The 20087-nt window shown below is 44.2% G+C and overlaps 2 protein-coding genes across 3 annotated transcripts in view; both read right to left on the bottom strand.

Moving 5' to 3' along the window:
* Window positions 1-4363, bottom strand: part of wwtr1 (WW domain containing transcription regulator 1) — a 77000-nt gene extending 72637 nt beyond the window's left edge. The window contains exon 1 of one of the 2 annotated variants that reach the window (XM_029708170.1): window positions 3632-4363. In XM_029708170.1, coding sequence (XP_029564030.1) covers window positions 3632-4035 — 404 coding nt within the window. In that variant the 5' untranslated portion in view covers window positions 4036-4363. The remainder of the gene's footprint in view (window positions 1-3631) is intronic. The other variant, XM_029708169.1, reaches the window with a different exon arrangement.
* Window positions 4364-10786: 6423 nt separating this feature from the next.
* commd2 (COMM domain containing 2) lies at window positions 10787-18636 on the bottom strand. The gene is made up of 5 exons (XM_029708173.1): window positions 18458-18636; window positions 16583-16660; window positions 16363-16445; window positions 15985-16158; window positions 10787-12183 (listed from the first exon to the last, which is right to left on the bottom strand). The coding sequence occupies exons 1-5, from the start codon at window positions 18522-18524 to the stop codon at window positions 11983-11985; spliced, it is 603 nt and encodes a 200-aa protein (XP_029564033.1). The 5' UTR covers window positions 18525-18636; the 3' UTR covers window positions 10787-11982.
* Window positions 18637-20087: the final 1451 nt, after the last annotated feature.

A 20087-nucleotide genomic window follows, 5' to 3' on the forward strand; every position in this document is an offset into this window, starting at 1 on the left:
TTTCATTTGATGATTAAACACATTGTATCCTTTTTGGGGACATTCTAATGTAGAGTCAAATTCCTGGAATAGAACACCGAAAAAAAAAGGTCTGAAAAATAAAAAATAAATAAATAAAAAAAAACCTCATGCCTCAAAGAGCTTCAAAAGACAGACAGGAGAGGAGATGGAGAGGCAGTGGCCTCCATAACAAAGAGCTCAGAGTGAAACTTGCAGATCCAGCAGCTCCGGGCCAGCCAGGCAGACTTTGTTTTCCTGCCTGGTTAATTGCAGGGTGCGGTGGGGCCGGGGCTCCCAGCTTTGTTGCTGGTGACAGAGCCAACTGTGAAAACCTCTGCAGGAGCAGGCATGTTCACTCCCCCGGCTGGGGCCGAGAGAGAGGAGACACCTCCTGGAGCCTGGGGTTAGACTGCAAGCCTTCCCTCCCTCTCCTCCCCCTCTCCACAGCTCCCAAAAAACAGCCTCAGCCACTCCTCCTTTCCCTGCCTCCCCCCTCTCTTTCCCTGCCTCCCCCCCCCTCTCTTTCCCTGCCTCCCCCCCCCTCTCTTTCCCTGCCTCCCCCCCTCTCTTTCCCTGCCCCCCCCTCCCTCTCTCTTTCCCTGCCCCCCCCTCCCTCTCTCTTTCCCTGCCCCCCCCTCCCTCTCTCTTTCCCTGCCCCCCCCCTCCCTCTCTCTTTCCCTGCCCCCCCTCCCTCTCTCTTTCCCTGCCTCCCCCCTCCCTCTCTCTTTCCCTGCCTCCCCCCTCCCTCTCTCTTTCCCTGCCTCCCCCCTCCCTCTCTCTTTCCCTGCCTCCCCCCTCTCTCTTTCCCTGCCTCCCCCCTCTCTTTCCCTGCCTCCCCCCTCTCTCTTTCCCTGCCTCCCCCCCTCTCTTTCCCTGCCTCCCCCCTCTCTCTTTCCCTGCCTCCCCCCTCTCTTTCCCTGCCTCCCCCCTCTCTTTCCCTGCCTCCCCCCCTCTCTTTCCCTGCCTCCCCCCTCTCTCTTTCCCTGCCTCCCCCCTCTCTCTTTCCCTGCCTCCCCCCTCTCTTTCCCTGCCTCCCCCCTCTCTTTCCCTGCCTCCCCCCTCTCTTTTCACACCCTTCTCTTTCTCCCTGTTGTTTTCACCCTCCTTCCTCCCACTTGTCCAACCCCCTCACGTCACTGTGTTTTTCCCCCACCCGTCTCTCCTCTGGGAAGTTATCTAGCTAATGAACAGCCAGACCTCCTGATCAGTGCTCTCTCTGTTTTGTGGTAGTTCTGACGGTCAGTCAGGATGCAGCCAGCCAGGCAGAACAGGCCAAGCCTCTCTTTTTTTAAATTTAACTAGGCAAGTCAGTTAAGAACAAATTCCTATTTACAATGACGGCCTACCCCGGCCAAACCCGAACGACGCTGGGCCAATTGCGCACCGCCCTATGGGACTCCCAATCACGGCCAGTTGTGATACAGCCTGGAATCGAACCAGGGTGTCTGTAGTGACGCCACTAGAACTGAGATGCAGTGGCTTAGACCGCTGCGGCCACTCAGGAACCCCGAGCTCTTTACTTTACTTTACAGCCCAATGGCTGCCTGTTTCCTGGGAACACCTCCCCCCGACAGCATTGTTATTCATAGTTTTACCTGGTCAGTTGGTGTTTAGCATGCTAGTAGATACCCATAGACTTCACCATTATGCTAAAGCTAGTTAGCATTGGCTTTGCAAAACTACCTCCAATTTCCTTCATATTGGATACAGACAAATGGTTTCCTAGTTCAGGGGAAGGCAACCCTGTCCCATGATTCTGTTCCAACTAGGCACCATGCCTGACCAACTGAGCTAATGAATCAGTTCAGTGAGGTTGCCTACCCCTGTACTTGCTCATCTGACTCTAGTAATGTAGATAAAGGGACTCTGCCAAAATCCCCAACTATCCCTTTAAGCTAATGTTAAACGGATACTGATTACCTTTGGAGACAATGGGCATCGGGCTGTTGATACTGTAATATTGAGTAATCAGGGAACAGAGGCTCAGTGTGTGAAAAAGGGTGTGTGAAGTGAATGTGTATGTTTTAGCAGAGGGGCCCTCTGCTGCCCTGAGGCTGAATGGAGAGTAAACCAGGGTGTGTTCTCTCACACCTCCTATAATCACTGCTCTTTTGGAGGACCCCTACCACCCACACACACACCCACCCACACACACACACACACACACACACACACACTTCTGCCTTGAGTCAGGTAGCCATGGTGACCCCTGGGCCAGGGAAGAATGGGTCTGCCTGTTCGTCTCGTTCTTCGCAGAGTCAAGAGTCGCAACACTCATTAGCATTGAGACTGAAGGTGTCTCCGTCAGGAGAGATGGGGAGATACGAGCCAGCAGCCCTGATAAGGTAATCACTTTCTTATCAAGGTGATCGCAGGTAGGTGTGTGTGTTTAAAACAGGTGACAGAACAGAGCCTCTTCATTGATTTAAATACTGACATTTTCAGTCACACACACACACACACACACACACACTTCAGTACACCGTGGGCATGTGCTGAGGTGAGAGGTGAAAGGTCAGCGTGACACCTCAGTGTCCCTGTGCATGGGTGAGGATAAGAAACAGAAGAGACAGCCATTGTGGTTTAACCGGCTGGGGCTCAGAGAACGAAACCAAAGACAACTTCACTGCTGTTGCATAACACACTAGACTAGAGGTGGTCTGTTGTCACGATGCCCAGGGAGATACCTCCCTTACCGAAATGAAGTTTTCATACGGCACAAAACATTCAATAATTATGGGAATGAGATGAATCTATTTAAAACAAAAGCATTCAGCCGTTGTGAAAAGTTTCACAGAGCACTAGGGGTCCACTGCAAGCACAGACAGGTACGGCACACACACACGACTTGATGCTAGCTACAGGCCGTTCCGTATCAGGTTAGACCTGTGTGAATAAGGGGATGGCATTATAAGGTTTTAGCTGACAGAGCCAAACAAAGACAAAAAATTGTGTATTCTGTCAAATTTGCCACATAGGTGTTCAAAAGGGACAATCGTTCTGCACAGTGATCTGAAGCTGTTGCTGTTTACACTCAAGTTACACAGATTTTTCACAGTCCACTTTATAAGTCAAATCAAAATCAAATCAAATGTATTTATAAAGCCCTTCTTACATCGGCTGATATCTCAAAGTGCTGTACAGAAACCCAGCCTAAAACCCCAAACAGCAAGCAATGCATGTGTAGAAGCACGATGGATAGGAAAAACTCCCTAGGAAAAACTCCCTAGAAAGGCCAAAACCTAGGAAGAAACCTAGAGAGGAACCAGGCTATGAGGGGTGGCCAGTCCTCTTCTGGCTGTGCCGGGTGGATATTATAACAGAACATGGTCAAGATGTTAAAATGTTCATAAATGACCAGCATGGTCAAATAATATTAATCATAGTAGTTGTCGAGGGTGCAACAAGTCAGCAACTCAAGAGTAAGTGTCAGTTGGCTTTTTCATAGCCGATCATTGAGAGTCTATCATAAGTCTATCATTTCAGATGAACCAATGTCATTCGAAGTGAGTTTTACACTGACTGAACTTCAGATCTGTGATGCTTTAAGGATTATGAAGTTTAGTTTTTTAAAGGACTGAGGACTTTACCGTGTGTGTTTTCTGTGGAATAAAAAAACAACAAAACTTACTTGAGAAAGTACTTCTGTCCGTTGGACGTGTAAGCCATCTCCCATCCAGGGGGCAGGGGCAACTCCTCGGCAACATCGAAAGACTGGTGTCGGATGTGCGAGTGATGTACCGGGCTTGGAGTTGGGTTGGCTCCCAATCCAATCTGTAGAGTCGCGGGCGAGGAATGTGACCGTACGTGTTGTACGGTGAGCCTGGGCGGGTGGCTGCCCGAATCAGTGCTCGACTGTCGGGAGTGAGATCCAGAATCTGGCTCCTTGAAAAAAGAGTCGGGTAACATTTTTTTCCTCCATGAACTGGGTTTCGGGTTCATAACCGAATTAAAAAGCGCCTCGAGATCCGTATCCGAGTCCTGCGCGACGTGGATAACTTGTTGTCCTGGCATTGGCTGAAGTGGGTTGCTCATTTTGTCTTAGTGGAAAAGTTAGAGCAATACACAAAATATAAAAACGATTTAAAGTTGAGGCTTTATAGAAATATCAAAACGTTGAGCCTTCTGAAGTAGGCCTAGGCTACTCTCAGGCAAACTTTTATCAACCTCTCTGGACAAAAATAGTTCACCTTTCTGCCGTCAAACTCGCAATAAAACTACTCTGTAAGATAGAGAACATGAGAAAAGTAACTTTCTCTTTGCTCCGGCTAGATGAGGTTGCTCCTGTCCTGAAGTTTGGAAACTTTTGTCCGACGGACGCTGTGTCAGCAGCCGCTCATGAATAATGCATGACCTCCGGCGGGCGCTACCGGGATAGCAGTTTCACGGTTACCGGGATAGCAGTTTCACGGTTACAAAACAAACATCTCTCAACTGACAAACGACTGACTGCGGGTGTAACAATGACGCAAAACTCAACGCCACAAAGTTGCGGAATAGAGTTGTTGCGAGATGGTTTTTGTAACAAATCACAGCTGCTTCTTTCCGTTTGGAGACGGTCCTGTGATCTGCTCTAAACTACTTATTTACTGAAATACAACCATTTAAGTAGATGAAGTAAAGTTCATCTAAAACTGTCCACAGAGACGAAGATGTCTGTGTTTTGAATGTTCTGTAGAAGATAATGACTGTTTTGGGGTGAAAAAAGAACAGCCGTGAAATCGTTTTGAACGTCTCCTAACTGATTGTCACACAACAGCCCCGGTGTGGGTGTGAAAACGTTACCCTAACCATCTGTTCAATAACCATTTGAAATGTGAGCGCTTGGTGCCCCGTCCTAGACACTCTGACTGAAATAAATGTTTCTCTGTGATTTGCCAGAGTATACATAAACTATGCAGTGATCTCTTCTAAGTAGGTTTCTCATACATTTCGCCATATATAGTAGCATGAATGATAAGCCCTCCCACGCCAGTCAGATACACTACTTTTTCTCTTAGTGAATTTTCAATCCCACGTATTCTTTAGTGGTCCAGTCTATAGTGTGGTGAGTGGCCTGTATTTGATCAAATGACAATACACTGTGCTTGCAATCGTTTCATTACTATGTCAACACATTGCACTCATGGTGAATTTTATCAACACGTTTTTTTTATTTATCTAGGTGAATTTTTATCCCCAAAAAGTTTTATCTATTTGAATTTAACCAATGTTTTTTATGTGAATTTTATCAAATGTGTTTATTTTAATTTTTATAAAAAATATAGACTAATGTGGTACACAGGGCAGATATGCCTTTGGCTCAACTGATAAAAAAAGATCAGCATTAGGGTATTGGAACACAGCAGGTTAAATCTCTGTTCAGTGGGATAAATTAAGCTCCATGTTCATAATGATGATAAATGGATAAGAGTTTTGTTTGTTTACTTTTTAGAATAGATTCCTATATGCTGCCCAGTCGGTGGCCCTTCAGGTCTTTAACCATTGTGTGAAACTGTAACACGGGCCACGATAAAAGTAACCAGAAGCCCTTGTACTCCACACAGGGTGCAGCTGTCCTTTGTAATGTCAGATGCTAAGAGATGGCGTGTGCCACCCTGTAAACCAATCCCTTTGATGGACAATTACTCTGTCCTCAACAATGTACCTACCAAGCAGCCATGCACTCCTCAGTCTGGCTGGCCTGGTCTGGGTTCACTGGTCTGTTTCCGGCCTCAGACCACCAACCCCGTCATGTCAAAGAAGTAGTGCCCTACAAGAGTACAGTAGAATCATCTCAAGAGTACAGTAGAATCTTCTCAAGAGTACAGTAGAATCTTCTGGTACAGTAGAATCTTCTCAAGAGTACAGTAGAATCTTCTGGTACAGTAGAATCATCTCAAGAGTACAGTAGAATCATCTCAAGAGTACAGTAGAATCATCTCAAGAGTACAGTAGAATCATCTCAAGAGTACAGTAGAATCTTCTCAAGAGTACAGTAGAATCTTCTAGTACAGTAGAATCTTCTCAAGAACACAGTAGAATCTTCTGGTACAATAGAATCTTCTGGTACAATAGAATCTTCTCAAGAACACAGTAGAATCTTCTGGTACAGTAGAATCTTCTCAAGAGCACAGTAGAATCTTCTGGTACAGTAGAATCTTCTGGTACAGTAGAATCTTCTCAAGAGTACAGTAGAATCTTCTCAAGAGTACAGTAGAATCTTCTGGTACAGTAGAATCTTCTCAAGAGCACAGTAGAATCTTCTGGTACAGTAGAATCTACTAGGAGTACAGTAGAATCCTCAGCAGTACAGTAGAATCTTCAAGAGTACAGTAGAATCTTCTAGGAGTACAGTAGAATCTTCTGAGACCAAAAAGTCAATGATTTTCTCTGGATTGGAAGCTTTTTGGTCGAGAGGTAGACTATGTATGGTTGACTATAGGGTGCAGAATGTTGGTGTGTCCCACAAAATAAATCAAATGTATGTTTTTATAGCCACAGAACTCATACATACTGTACTCTTAGGGCGGCAGGTATCCTAGTGGTTAGAGAGTTGGACTAGTAACCAGAAGGTTGCAAGATCAAATCCCCGAGCTGACAAGGTAAAAACCTGTTGTTCTGCCCCTGAACAAGGCAGTTAAACCCACTGTTCCTAGGCTGTCATTGGAAATAAGAATTTGTTCTTAATTGACTTTGACTTGCCTAGTTAAATAAAGGTAAACATAATAATACAGCCTGACCCAGTAGGTACAGCCACAACCCACCAGTCATCCTGATGTAACATTACATGCCTAACCAAACCCCAAGCTGTCTGGTATGCCAGGAAAAGCCCCGATCAAATGGAGAGGCAGTCAGTGAACAGGGATCATATTCAACCACATAACATCGACTACATCCATAGTGAAGACATCATTTGAATTGAAGGTCAATAAAGAATTAGAATTATTACGTAAGAGTCAGTTTCATTAAAGTTCATATTCTGTTAAGTCAAACCCAAATAATGCTGTTGACTCATCTTATACTCATATTTGTTTCCAAAGCATAAATAAAACATTTAATAAAAATAAACTTTCAAAATCCAAATCTCAAACTTGTATCTCAGACAGTTTAAAAAATGTGTGCTATTTTCTCATAGAGACTGATTTCATCCTGCCTCATTGACTGAACTGGACAATCAGCAGCGGGCTACTCGTGTGAATATGTTTTATGACCGGTATACGCCCACACCATTCCAACACAGAAAAGCTGCTTGTTCCTTCCAAAAAAGTAGTAATTAAAAGTATTTCACCCATACTGTAATTAATTATATGTCATATTTTATAAAACTCTGGAAACACTGGACAGTATCTTTAAAGGATTAGGATGAATCCTCTCCCACAGTATTCATTCTGTTTTTTTAGCTGTGCCTGCGACTCTGATTCTCACACACACACACACACACACACACACACACACACGGCTCTGACTGTCGCTGAGGTAAGCTCTCTGGTGATGTGCATCTGTCTCTGAGAACAGTTGACTTTGCCAGAAGTTCAGCAGATATCTGACACAGAAGCCCTTGCCCCTCCATACACACACCTCCACCCAACCCGTACCCTGAGAAACCCACCTGTCACTGGATCTCTCCTGAACTCTACAGCAGCCCCCTCAATAGTCTGGGGGGTAGAGGCAGATCTATGGGATACAGTCAGAGCTTACTTACTTGGGGGATTTCAGGCGTCACTACAGATACCCTGGTTCGAATCCAGGCTGTATCACAACTGGCTGTGATTGGGAGTCCCATAGGGCGGCGCACAATTGGCCCAGCGTCGTCCGGGTTTGGCCGGGGTAGGCCGTCGTTGTAAATAAGAATTTGTTCTTAACTGACTTGCCTAGTTAAATAAAGGTTAAAAAAAAAAATAATCTGATATTTGTGTTATGCCTGTAATTAGCACAACATATTATAATCTTTCATCATCTTCTATATTAACAATGATCATAAGTTGATTATTGTTATTATTATTGTTACATTGTACTGGTATGTAATATGTTATTTATAAAGGCTTTCTGAATGACTACATTCGACTGATCTAAAAATGTTCTTATACCCATCTGTTTTCTTTTAATGATACAATAACTTGATTTTAGTATTCAACCTCAAATAGCGCATTAGGGTCTGAACTGTGAATATGGTTGCAGGAAGTGCAGTAAGTTGACGTGATTACACACAGGAAGCACCTGTGTTATTGAACAACTGGGAGCTCGGGAACTCGCCCGACTTCCAACTTCAAAACAACTGGAAACACGGAAAAAGAAAAACAAAATTGGTTTGAACAGTCATCCAAACTTGGGCCTCTTTCTAGAGCGCCGACTTTCCGACCTGAAGAGCACTGAGGTCGTGATTTGCCCTCGTCTTGTTCGGAACACGGCATACGGTGCATTCAGAAAGTATTCAGACCCCTTGGACTTTCTACACATTTTGTTACATTTCAGCATTATTCTAAAATGGATTAAATGAAATGTTTTTCCTAAATCTAAACACAATACACCATAATGACAAAGCGAAAACAGTTTTTTTTTAAATGTTAAAATTTATTGAAAATAAAAAAAAACAGAAAACCCTTTTTTTCAGATCCTTTGCTATGAGACTCTAAATTGAGCTCAGGTACATCCTGTTACCATTGATCATCCTTGAGATGTTTCTACAACCTGATTGGAGTCCACCTGTGGTAAATTCAATTGATTGGACATGATTTGGAAAGGCACACACCTGTCTATATAAGGTCCCACAGTTGACAGTGCATGTCAGAGCAGAAACCAAGCCATGAGGTCAAAGGAATTGTCCGTAGAGCTTCGAGACAGGATTGTGTCGAGGCACAGATCTGGGGAAGGGTACCAAAACATTTCTGCAGCTTTGAAGGTCCCCAAGAACACAGTGGCCTCAATCATTCTTAAATTAAATAAGTTTGGAACCACCAAGACTCTTCCTAGAGCTGGCCGCTCGGCCAAACGGAGCAAACGGGGGGTGACCAAGAACCCAATGATCACTCTGACCTGATGGCCTGACCAATCAGGCCTTCATGGTAGTGGCCAGATGGAAGTCACTCCTCAGTAAAAGGCACATGACAGCCCGCATGGAGTTCGACAAAAGGCACCTAAAAGACTCCCAGGCCATGAGAAACAAGATTCTCTGTTCTGATGAAACCAAGATTAAACTTTTTGGCCTGAATGCCAAGTGTCACGTCTAGAGGAAACCTGGTACCATCCCTACGGTGAAGCATGGTGGGGGCATTATCATGCCGTGGGGATGTTTTTCAGAGGCACGGACTGGGAGACTAGTCAGGATCGAGGGAAAGATGAACGGAGCAAAGTACAGAGAGATCTTTGATGAAAACCTGCTCCAGAGTGCTTAAGATCTCAGACTGGGGCAAAGGTTCACCTTCCAACAGGACAACAACCCTAACACCTCCAGGCTGTGTAAGGGCTAATTGACCAAAGAGGAGGTGATGGAGTGCTGCATCAGATGACCTGGCCTGCACAATCACCCAACCTCAATCCAATTGCGATGGTTCGGGATGAGTTGGACTGCAGTGTGAAGGAAAGCAGACAAGTGCTCAGCATATGTGGGAACTCCTTCAAGACTGTTGGAAAAGCATTCCAGGTGAAGCTGGTTGAGAGAATGCCAAGAGTGTGCAAAGCTGTCATCAAGGCAAAGGGTGTATACTTTGAGGAATAAAATATTTAGATTTGTTCAACACTGTTTTGGTTACTATATGATTCCATTTGTCTTATTTCATAGTTTTGATATCTTCCCTACTATTCTACAATGTAGAAAATAGCAAAAATAAAAACCCTTGAATTAGTAGGTGTGTCTGAACTTTTGAATGGTACTGTATAATTTCAGGGCAGCAGGTAGCCTAGTAGTTAGAGCGTTGGGCCAGTAACCAAAAGGTTGCTAGATTGAATCCCCCGAGCTGACAAGGTAAAGATCTGTCGTTTTGCCCCTGAACAAGGCAGTTAACCCACTGTTCCTAGGCCGTCATTTTAAATTAGAATTTGTTCTTAACTGACTTGCCTAGTTAAAGGTTAAATAGAAATATTTCCTGAGCTTTCTTATATCTCCTAGACATAGAACAGACACTTCAGAACCTTATTTTTTTTTACTGTCTTTGACATTTCTGAATGTCTTATTCATTGCGCTATAGTAATATAGGCCAAATTCAATATTTCCCCTACAAGCTGATCTGAGATCAGTGCCTAGATTCTATCTGGTATGGTCTGGAGCCAAGACAGTTACGGTAACTTTCCAGCCGCCATATTGGCCCAGTTCTATTTCTCCCCTAGTTCCTTCCCCCAGCTAGAATTCCATTCAGTAGGAACTTCATAGGAGGGATAGGTGCTGTGATAAGGAAATCGGGCTGGGCCGGGCAACCCCCGCAAAGGTTCATTTCCAGCTACTATATTCTCCGGCCTACTGTGTCTTAAGACTGCCATAGGAGTTGAATTAGTCCTCAGTCAAGTTTCTGCTTTCGTTTTGCTGATGGTGGTGTTTTACCGATAACATACCTCGAAATAAAAACAGGAGCAAATAAGAGTTGATAGGCCTAAGTAGCTGTTTTGTTTAGTAGTTTGCCGATGGAGGTATTTATGTGTAATCACTCCCTATTTGAGAAGTAATAGCATTATAACCAATGAACAGGCATATCTTCACAAAACATTATTGGCAAAAAATTTACTCACAAAGACCTGACTTCAGTCTTTGAAAAATGAATAGACGGCAATATCTAAATACTGTTCTCTGTTGCTCAAGAAACAGTCGCAGGTAAACATTTTAACTTCTTTGCTTTATAAAATTCAAACTAACATTCAGCCACTCAAATCATCAGAAATCCTGGAAGAATACATCAGTCAGACACGCAGAAGTAAAACAAAACAAAGTTAACAATTGATGTATAACAGAAAGAACACATTCTGTGTTCTCACCGCCTCCTCATCTTCCTCCTTAATTGACCCTTCGCTACGCCCGCCCCTTCCTTGGTTACTGTTGCAACGTCGGAAAACATTTTCCAGTGCTGCCCAATTCCCCCTTCAACCACTGGCGACATCCCCTCACAATGATCTCAAACTGTGTTTTCTAATACAAATTCAATGCAAAAGCACTGCATGATTACGACTGAGGGCTTTTGCCAAGTGCTGTGTTTCCACAAGGTTAGAAAATATCCATCAACATACCACACTAGAAATGCCCAAAATAACCTCCCACCTAATTGTGATCTGGTTATTGTGATAGCTTAACTACTTTGATAGCCATTAGCTAAGTGAATTAGAATTGCAGTGCCTTTACGCGTCTACATCTCAACACATTTACATTTAAGTCATTTAGCAGACGCTCTTATCCAGAGCGACTTACAAAAACACCTTAGTGTGGCCTCGTCTCCTTGTCTCCCTCCCTGATCGGAATAAAACTACACAGGTGATAGCATACCCCAGGTGGCCTCTGCCATTTTTATTTCACTTATCCTGATCAGCTCTCCCAGGGCCTGTGTCCACAAAGCGTCTCAGAGTAGGTGAGAGCTGATCTAGGATCTGTCCATATAAATCTGATTCATTATGATCTAAAAGGCTAAACTGATCCTAGATCAGCTCTCCTACTCTGAGACACTGTGGCTACGGGTCTTGATCCAAACAGATAAAGTAAAAAAGGAGACAAGGAGACGTAAGCATTTTTGGCATCAAAGTTTTATCCTATGTGAAAGCGGCCCATTTCCTATCCCTGCTATTCCTGATGCAGGGTAAGCTGTAGCGCCCTCTGCTGGCAGTGCTCAATTCAATGTTGAGAAATAATTTCATGTCGGGGGGGACCCTATTTGCGCTTACATAGGGTTCCGGGGTCAAGGAATAGAACCCTGTTTGATGTTGCACAGGAATCTTTGTCCAAGGGACTCTATTTGATGTTGCACGCGTCCAGATCAGTGATGTCCCAGTTCAATAACGGACAATAGTTGTATCAGTCAGAGGACCCTATTTGATGTTGCGTAGGATCCTGCGGCAATGGGTGGTCTTGAGCTCAGCCAGGGCTTTCTCCAGCTCCTGGATGAGGTGCATCAGGGTGGCAGGGTCAGTCTGTAGTACCTTAGCGCTCTTATCTCCTCCACTCTCCTCCAGGTGCAGCTTCATAGTCACTGTAGGCTTAACCTGCTGCCGGAGGGCACGACTGGCCAGCTAGTGGAGAGAGATGGGAGAGGGACTTTTTTTACAAACTGAATTGATGTACCATCAAAGAGAGAAACACAGAAAGACTTCACTCACACACGGTTGCCAGGTCTAACTAGCCCCTCTCCCCCCAAAAATTGCAGCAAGTGGAATCGCCACATTTGTTCAATAAACTCTTTTTCCATGACGTTATCAAGCCAATTAAGCAGGAATATCGACGTAACTTGTAATGACGTTAGAAGCAACATTTGGTTTTCATCAAAATTATTGCAAGCTAGGAGGTGACGTAATAAAGGAATTTGAATATGTCGCAAGAATACAGCCCTTAGCCAAGGTATATTGGCCATATACCACAAACCCCTGAGGTGCCTTAGCTATTATAAACTAGTTACCAATGTAATTAGAACAGTAACAATTGTGTCATGCCCATGGTATATAGTCTTATATAACACGGCTTTCAGCCAATCAGCATTACGGCCTCGAGCCCGGTTTATAATTGTAAATAAATCCCTTTTGCACATGTGCATAACTACAGATAAATCTAACAGGAGATTGAGTGAGTTGGACAGAGGACCTCGAAACCTCTGCACAAGAAACACTTGAACGAACTTCCAAAAAACAAATGTTAAGCTATTTTCTGGCAATTATGCCAGATGTTAAGACAAAAATATATATAATTAAATAAATGTATAAAATGGCCTTTCTGCGAGATTAACTTGTCCTTTCAATAGGCATAGGCTACAGAGTAAAATCTAGGTTTATGATAGTAACTCACCCTTGCCATGGTTTGCTTAACGAGATGCAGGCAGACTATAGCCCCTGATAGAACTACATCTGATTTCAGATCGCCTACAGTAGCCTAGGCAAGACGTAGGCTAAACGATTTAGCAGCTTGCTTAGTTCAAATTGACAGAATAATTTATCAAATCAAAATTTGATCGCATACACATATTTAGCAGATGTTATTGCAGGTGTAGTGAAATGCTTGTGTTCCTAGCTCCAACAGTGCAGTAATATCTAATAATTCACAACAAAACACAAACCTAAAAAAGTTAAAGAATGGAATTATGAAATATAAATATTAGGACGAGCAAAGAGCGTGCAAAGCTGTCATCAGGGCAAAGGGCGGCTACTTTGAAGAATCTAAAATATATTTTGATTCGTTTAACACTTTTCTGGTTACTACATGATTCCATATGTGTTATTAGCCTTCCCTGTAGCTCAGTTGGTAGAGCATGGTGTGTGCAACGCCAGGGTTGTGGGTTCGATTCCCACGGGGGGCCAGTACAGAAAAAAAACAAAAAATAAATGTATGAAATGTATGCATTCACTACTGTAAGTCGCTCTGGATAAGAGCGTCTGCTAAATGACTAAATGACTAATGTTGATGTCTTCACTATTATTCTACAATGTAGAAAATAGTCAAAATAAAGAAACACCCTTGAATGAGGACTTTTGACTGGTGCTGTATATGTCTATGTACACAGGGCAGCAGCCTCTAAGGTGCAGGGTTGAGTAACCGGGTGGTAGCCGGCTAATGATGGCTGTTTAACAGTCTGATGGCCTTGAGATAGAAGCTGTTTTTCAGTCTCTCGGTCCCAGCTTTGATGCACCTGTACTGACCTCGCCTTCTGAATGGTAGCAGTGTGAACAGGCTGTGGCTCGGGTGGTTGATGTCCTTGATGATCTTTTTGGCCTTCCTGTGACATTGGGTGGTGTAGGTGTCCAGGAGGGCAGGTAGTTTGCCCCCGGTGATGCGTTGGGATGACCATACCACCCTCCGGAGAACCCTGCGGTTGTGGGCGGTGCAGTTGCCGTACCAGGCGGTGATGCAGCCCGACAGGATGCTCTCAATTATGCATCTGTAAAAGTTTGAGGGTCTTAGGGGCCAAGGCGAATTTCTTCACCACACTGTCTGTGTGGGTGGACCATTTCAGATTGTCAGTGATGTGTACGCCGAGGAACTTAAAAACTTTCCACCTTCTCCACTGCTGTCCCATCCATATGGATGGGTGGTGCTCCCTCTGCTGTTTCCTAAAGTCCACAATCATCTCCTTTGTTTTGTTAACATTGAGTGAGATGTTATTTTCCTGGCATCACACTCCCAGAGCCTTCACCTCTTCCCTGTAGGCCGTCTTGTCATTGTTGGTAATCAAGCCTACTACTGTTGTGTCACCTGGAAACTAGATGATTGAGTTGGGGGGCGTGTAGCCACCAGTCATGGGTGAACAGGGAGTACAGGAGGGGGCTGAGCACGCATCCTTGTGGGGCCCCAGTGTTGAGGATCAGTGAAGTGGAGGTGTTGTTTCCTACCTTCACCATCTGGTGGGCGGCCCATCAGGAAGTCCAGGACCCAGTTACACAGGGCAGGGTTCAGACCCAGGACCTCAAGCTTAATGATGAGCTTGGAGGCTACTATGGTGAAGACTGAGCTATAGTCAATGAACAACATTCTTACATAGGTATTCCTCTTGTCCAGATGGGATAGGGCAGTGTGCAGGCGATTGCGTCGTCGTGGATTTATTGGGGCGGTAAGCAAATTGAAGTGGGTCTAGGGTGTCAGGTAAGGTGGAGGTGATATGATCCTTAACTAGTCTCTCAAAGCACTTCATGATGACAGAAGTGAGTGCTACGGGGCGATAGTCATTTAGTTCAGTTACCTTCACTTTCTTGGGAACAGGAACAATGGTGTATATCTTGAAGCATGTGGGGACAGCAGACTGGGATAGAGAGAGATTGAATATGTCCATAACCACACCAGCCAGCTGGTCTGCGCATGCTCTGAGGATGCGACTAGGGATGCAGTCTGGGCCGGCAGCCTTGTGAGGGTTAACATGTTTAAATATCTTACTCACGCCGGCCACAGAGAAGGAGAGCCCACAGTTCTTAGCGGGCAGCGTCGGTGACACTGTGTTATCCTCAAAGCGGGCGAAGGTGTTTAGCTTGTCCGGAAGCAAGATGTCAGTGTCCACGACGTAGCCGTTTTCCTTTTGTAGTCCGTGATTGTCTGTAGACCCTGCCATATACATTTAAGCGTGTTAACCCTCGCAAGGCTGCCGGCCCAGACGGCATTCCTAGCCGCGTCCTCAGAGCATGCGCAGACCAGCTGGCTGGTGTGGTTATGAACATATTCAATCTCTCCCTATCCCAGTCCGCTGTCCCCACATGTTTCAAGACTACATTGTTTGTATTCAGCCATATTTCCAGTCACCTTGCCATGGTTAAATGCTGTGGTTCACGGTTTCAGTTTTGCGTGAATGCTGCCATCTATCCACGGTTTCTGGTTTGGGTAGGTTTTAATGGTCACAGTGGGAAGAACATCCCCTATACACTTCCTGATGAACTCAGTCACCATGTAAGCCTCAACGTTATTCTCAGAGGCTACCCGGAACATGAATAGCGAGGCGATTTTGAGTTGTGTTTCCCAATAGCCTGCTGAAATAGGCTACTGAGGATGGGGTCATACTTTCAATCAATGAATTAAATATGAATAATATAGATATGAACTGAATATGCTTGTCAACAACAGACATTGTTATTTCCCCCCCTGTATCCTAATCTGACTGACTGTTACCGTCAATCTAATGCATTCTAACAACTGATCAGCAATTGTGATTGACCGGTGCAACTTAGAAGTAGGCCAAAAACCCACAAGCAATACATTTTCACCCGCGACATCGTTGTCAAAAGTATCCCAATGTGGCAGGGAAACCGCAGATTTAGCAACCCAGCACACACAAAAAAAGCACACACATAGACAGGCCAACAGAGAGACTGACAGACAGAGGAAACAAACGAACAACACAGTACCTGCACGTCCAGCCGCCACTCCAGGTTGTGGTAGTGTGGCAGTGAGGGGGTGAGTTCACCGAGGATATGTCGGATCTCCTTCCTGTTTTCCAGGTAGAGCTGCAGCAGCAGCTGGTTCAGCACCTCGGTGAAGCCCAGCACCAGCACCGAGTCCTGAAAGTCCACCTCAGAGATCTGCAACACATACACAAGGCAGAGAACATCCTTACCATGGCAGTTCATTCCAAACTCAAAAAAACTGGTTTTCCGAACTCTTCCGAGAGCTGCCTCAATGTAAGTGTGCTAGTTAGAGACTAGCACGCTCCTCTGTCTAACTTGTCATCACTCAGTGTGTTAGGTGTAGGAAGGGTATAGGGTAGGCTCTAGGTACCCACTCACCATGAGTTTGGAGCTCTCGGTGAGCAGGTACATGAGTCCCTCCACACCATGCTGTACAGTCTCTGCGTCAACACTCAGCTTCCCTGAAGGACACAGTGAGGAGGGGAAACTAGTTAGCTACAAGTCTACCATGTAAAACATATTGAACAATTTAATGGAATGACAACTATACATGGATAAAATGTTTTGTAGGAAGAATTATACAAGTTTGGAAACTTACTGGCAGCCCCCTCATAGATCTTAGGGTTTGTTCCCTTTCGCAGGAACTCAACCGCTATTCGTCCAAATTCACCAACCACTGATAACCAAAAACAAGAAATGTTACCTCTCAAACTTGTGGCAATGATCTTGTGACTCCTGTCCAGATAACCATTAGCCTACCACTAGCCTGGGCAGCAGCTAGTGGGCGTTAAAGTCTAGGTCCATAGAGCCCACTAGCCTGGGCAGCAGCTAGTGGGCGTTAAAGTCTAGGTCCATAGAGCCCACTAGCCTGGGCAGCAGCTAGTGGGCGTTAAAGTCTAGGACCATAGAGCCCACTAGCCTGGGCAGCAGCTAGTGGGCGTTAAAGTCTGGGACCATAGAGCCCACTAGCGGCTGCCCCGGCTAGCCCAATAACAGACTAAAGGAGCCTAATGTTACTCCGTATTGTCCAAGGACTAATTATGTTAGCGCCTATTGACTAAAGTATCTTCTCGGACCAGGGCCGACGCTTGCTCTAAATATTAATACGCATCGCTTGTGGTACGATTCTGGAAACCTAAGGAACGTATATTTCATATCAGCGAGAAATCATTTTCAAAAATGAAAAAGGTTAAATTACTACACAACTTTTATAGGATTAGGGCTCCCACACGGCCATATTTCCATGTTACAGACCTGTGAGAATTAGCGATCTGCGTCTCTGAATACCGGTGTCAGTGTGTAAATAAACGTAAGACAGACACCACAAACGTGTTGTCACTGAAAAATACACAGTTGCTATTTTTATGTGATATGAAAGTAATGGGAACCATGAGTATCGATTCACATTTAGATTGAGTATTTGGCTGTTTTGGTTTCCACAGCCAATTCGCCTTTAAACAGAACATGTAAGGACATAGCACCTATCTCGCCTAGGGATATAGATCAGGGACATAGCACCTATCCCGCCTAGGGATATATATATCAGGGACATAGCACCTATCCCGCCTAGGGATATATATCAGGGACATAGCACCTATCCCGCCTAGGGATATATATCAGGGACATAGCACCTATCCCGCCTGGGGATATATATCAGGGACATAGCACCTATCCCGCCTGGGGATATATATCAGGAACATAGCACCTATCCCGCCTGGGGATATATATCAGGAACATAGCACCTATCCCGCCTGGGGATATATATCAGGGACATAGCACCTATCCCGCCTGGGGATATATATCAGGAACATAGCACCTATCCCGCCTAGGGATATATATCAGGGACATAGCACCTATCCCGCCTGGGGATATATATCAGGGACATAGCACCTATCCCGCCTGGGGATATATATCAGGAACATAGCACCTATCCCGCCTGGGGATATATATCAGGGACATAGCACCTATCCCGCCTGGGGATATATATCAGGGACATAGCACCTATCCCGCCTGGGGATATATATCAGGGACATAGCACCTATCCCGCCTGGGGATATATATATATATAGAGGGACATAGCACCTATCCCACCTAGGGATATAGATATATATAGAGGGACATAGCACCTATCCCGCCTAGGGATATATATGAGCATCCCCTTGCTCTCTGATAGTCTAGTGGATTTGACATATTGCTTTACCCATCAGTCATTTCACATCCACTCAAGGGGAATATGTAGCTAGGTTGTTTCTGGACAGGCACAGTAACGTTACGGAAGTAGCTAACGTCAGCTAGAATAACATCTCGACAACAGACAGGACAATCTATGAATGTATGTTGGATCAAGACTCATAATGTTGCACTGTATTCGCTGGTTTAATAACTTTAAAACACAATGAATCTAGCGTTGATTTAGTTAGTGTAATGACAGCTGGTAACGTTAGCTAGCTGTCATGCTAACAGTCATATTTACCCGCAGAGTCCACCTCTGGCAGAAACCCCAGATGCTCCTTATGTTCGTCAGATAACACCAACAGCATTATTATAAGTTATAGTCTAACTCTTATTGTGCAAAGTCGACAAATGTACCTAGTACAGAATGAAATGTTTACTTTTATCCGTTAGCTAACTAGGCTGATCAAAATCACATGACCAAATACAATCTCGAAAGAAACAAAATTGCAGCAGAAGAAAGGTTCCGGATTCCTGCCGCCCTGCTTATATTTGTCCTGTTACAAATGTTTAATGTAAATGTTTTTCTTGCATATCCCAACTCCCCCTAAGACACCCGCAGGGGGGGGGTCACGGCCAGGGCCACCATTGACAAGTTAAATGCCTTGCTCAAGCGCACAGAAACAGATTATATTTTTTTTCCACCTCTTAAAAACTCTGGCATTTAAACCGGCAACCATTCGGATTACTGTCCCAACGCGCTAACCTCGAGGCAGGACATTGTAATGACATGGGTGTTGAAATGAAGTTGTCTAAATGATCACTATTCTCTCTGGTATTCATCACAATAGGCCACACTATCACCAGGCACTTGTGGGGCTTCACATTTTCGTCATTTTAAACAGTGATAACAACCTAGGCATTCCAACCTTGTGATGTCTGGAGGCTGTAGAAAGCACAGCTTTCAAGTAGGCTACATACATGCAGTGGTGGGAAAAGTACCCCATTGTCATACTTGAGTAAAAGTAAAGATAAGTTAAGAAAAAATTACTCTAGTGAAAGTCAACCAGTAAAATACTACTTGAGTAAAAGTCTAAAAGTATTTGGTTTTAAATATACTTAAGTATCAAAAGTAAATGTAATTGCTAAAATATACTTAAGTATTGAAAGTAAAAGTATAAATAATTTCAAATTCCTTATATTAAGCAAACCAGACCGCACCATTTTCTAGTTTTTATTTATTTACGGATAGCCAGGGGCACACTCCAACAGAATTTACAAATGAAGCATTTGTGTTTAGTGAGTCCGCCAGATCAGAGGCAATAGGGATGACCAGAGATGTTCTCTTGATAAGTGTATGAATTTCACAGGGTGGGCAACTCCAGTCCTCGAGGGCCTGATTGGTGTCACACTTTTTCTCCATCTCTAGCAAACACAGCTGGTTAATCAAATTGCATTGTAAACTGAAGGTCATGATTAGGTGATTATTGGAGTCAGGTGTGTTAGCTGGGCCTGGGGCAAATCTGGGCCTGGGGCAAAACTGGGCCTGGGGCAAAACTGTGACACCAATCAGGCCCTCGAGGACTGGAATTGCCCACCCCTTTAAGCATTCTAAATGTAACGAGTACTTTTGGGTTTCAGGAATAATGTATGGAATAAAAAGTACATTATTTTCTTTAGAAATGTAGTGAAGTAAAAGTTGTCAAAAATATAAATGCTAAAGTAAAGATACCTAAAAAAAATATATACTTTAGTACTTTCAAGTATTTTTTACTTAAGTACTTCACACCACTGCGTACATGTCTACACTCCAAGTTTTTTCTATAACTTTCTATAAGTTGTACTGTACCACACTCTTGCAGTGCATACCATTTATAGATTTAAAAAGAATCACTGGAATGAACAATTTGTCCATTGTGCAGTCGACAGCA

This window comes from Salmo trutta, chromosome 22, assembly GCF_901001165.1.
Source record: "Salmo trutta chromosome 22, fSalTru1.1, whole genome shotgun sequence".
NCBI classification, from domain to species: domain Eukaryota; kingdom Metazoa; phylum Chordata; class Actinopteri; order Salmoniformes; family Salmonidae; genus Salmo; species Salmo trutta.

Excerpts from the sequence above, each read along its gene's own strand:
- commd2 (XM_029708173.1), bottom strand. The coding sequence starts at position 18,524 with ATGCTGTTGGTGTTATCTGACGAACATAAGGAGCATCTGGGGTTTCTG. Across the intron at positions 16,159-16,362 it reads CCGAGAGCTCCAAACTCATG|ATCTCTGAGGTGGACTTTCA; the intron begins GTGAGTGGGTAC and ends TATGTGTTGCAG. Across the intron at positions 12,184-15,984 it reads AGTGGCGGCTGGACGTGCAG|CTGGCCAGTCGTGCCCTCCG; the intron begins GTACTGTGTTGT and ends TCTCTCCACTAG.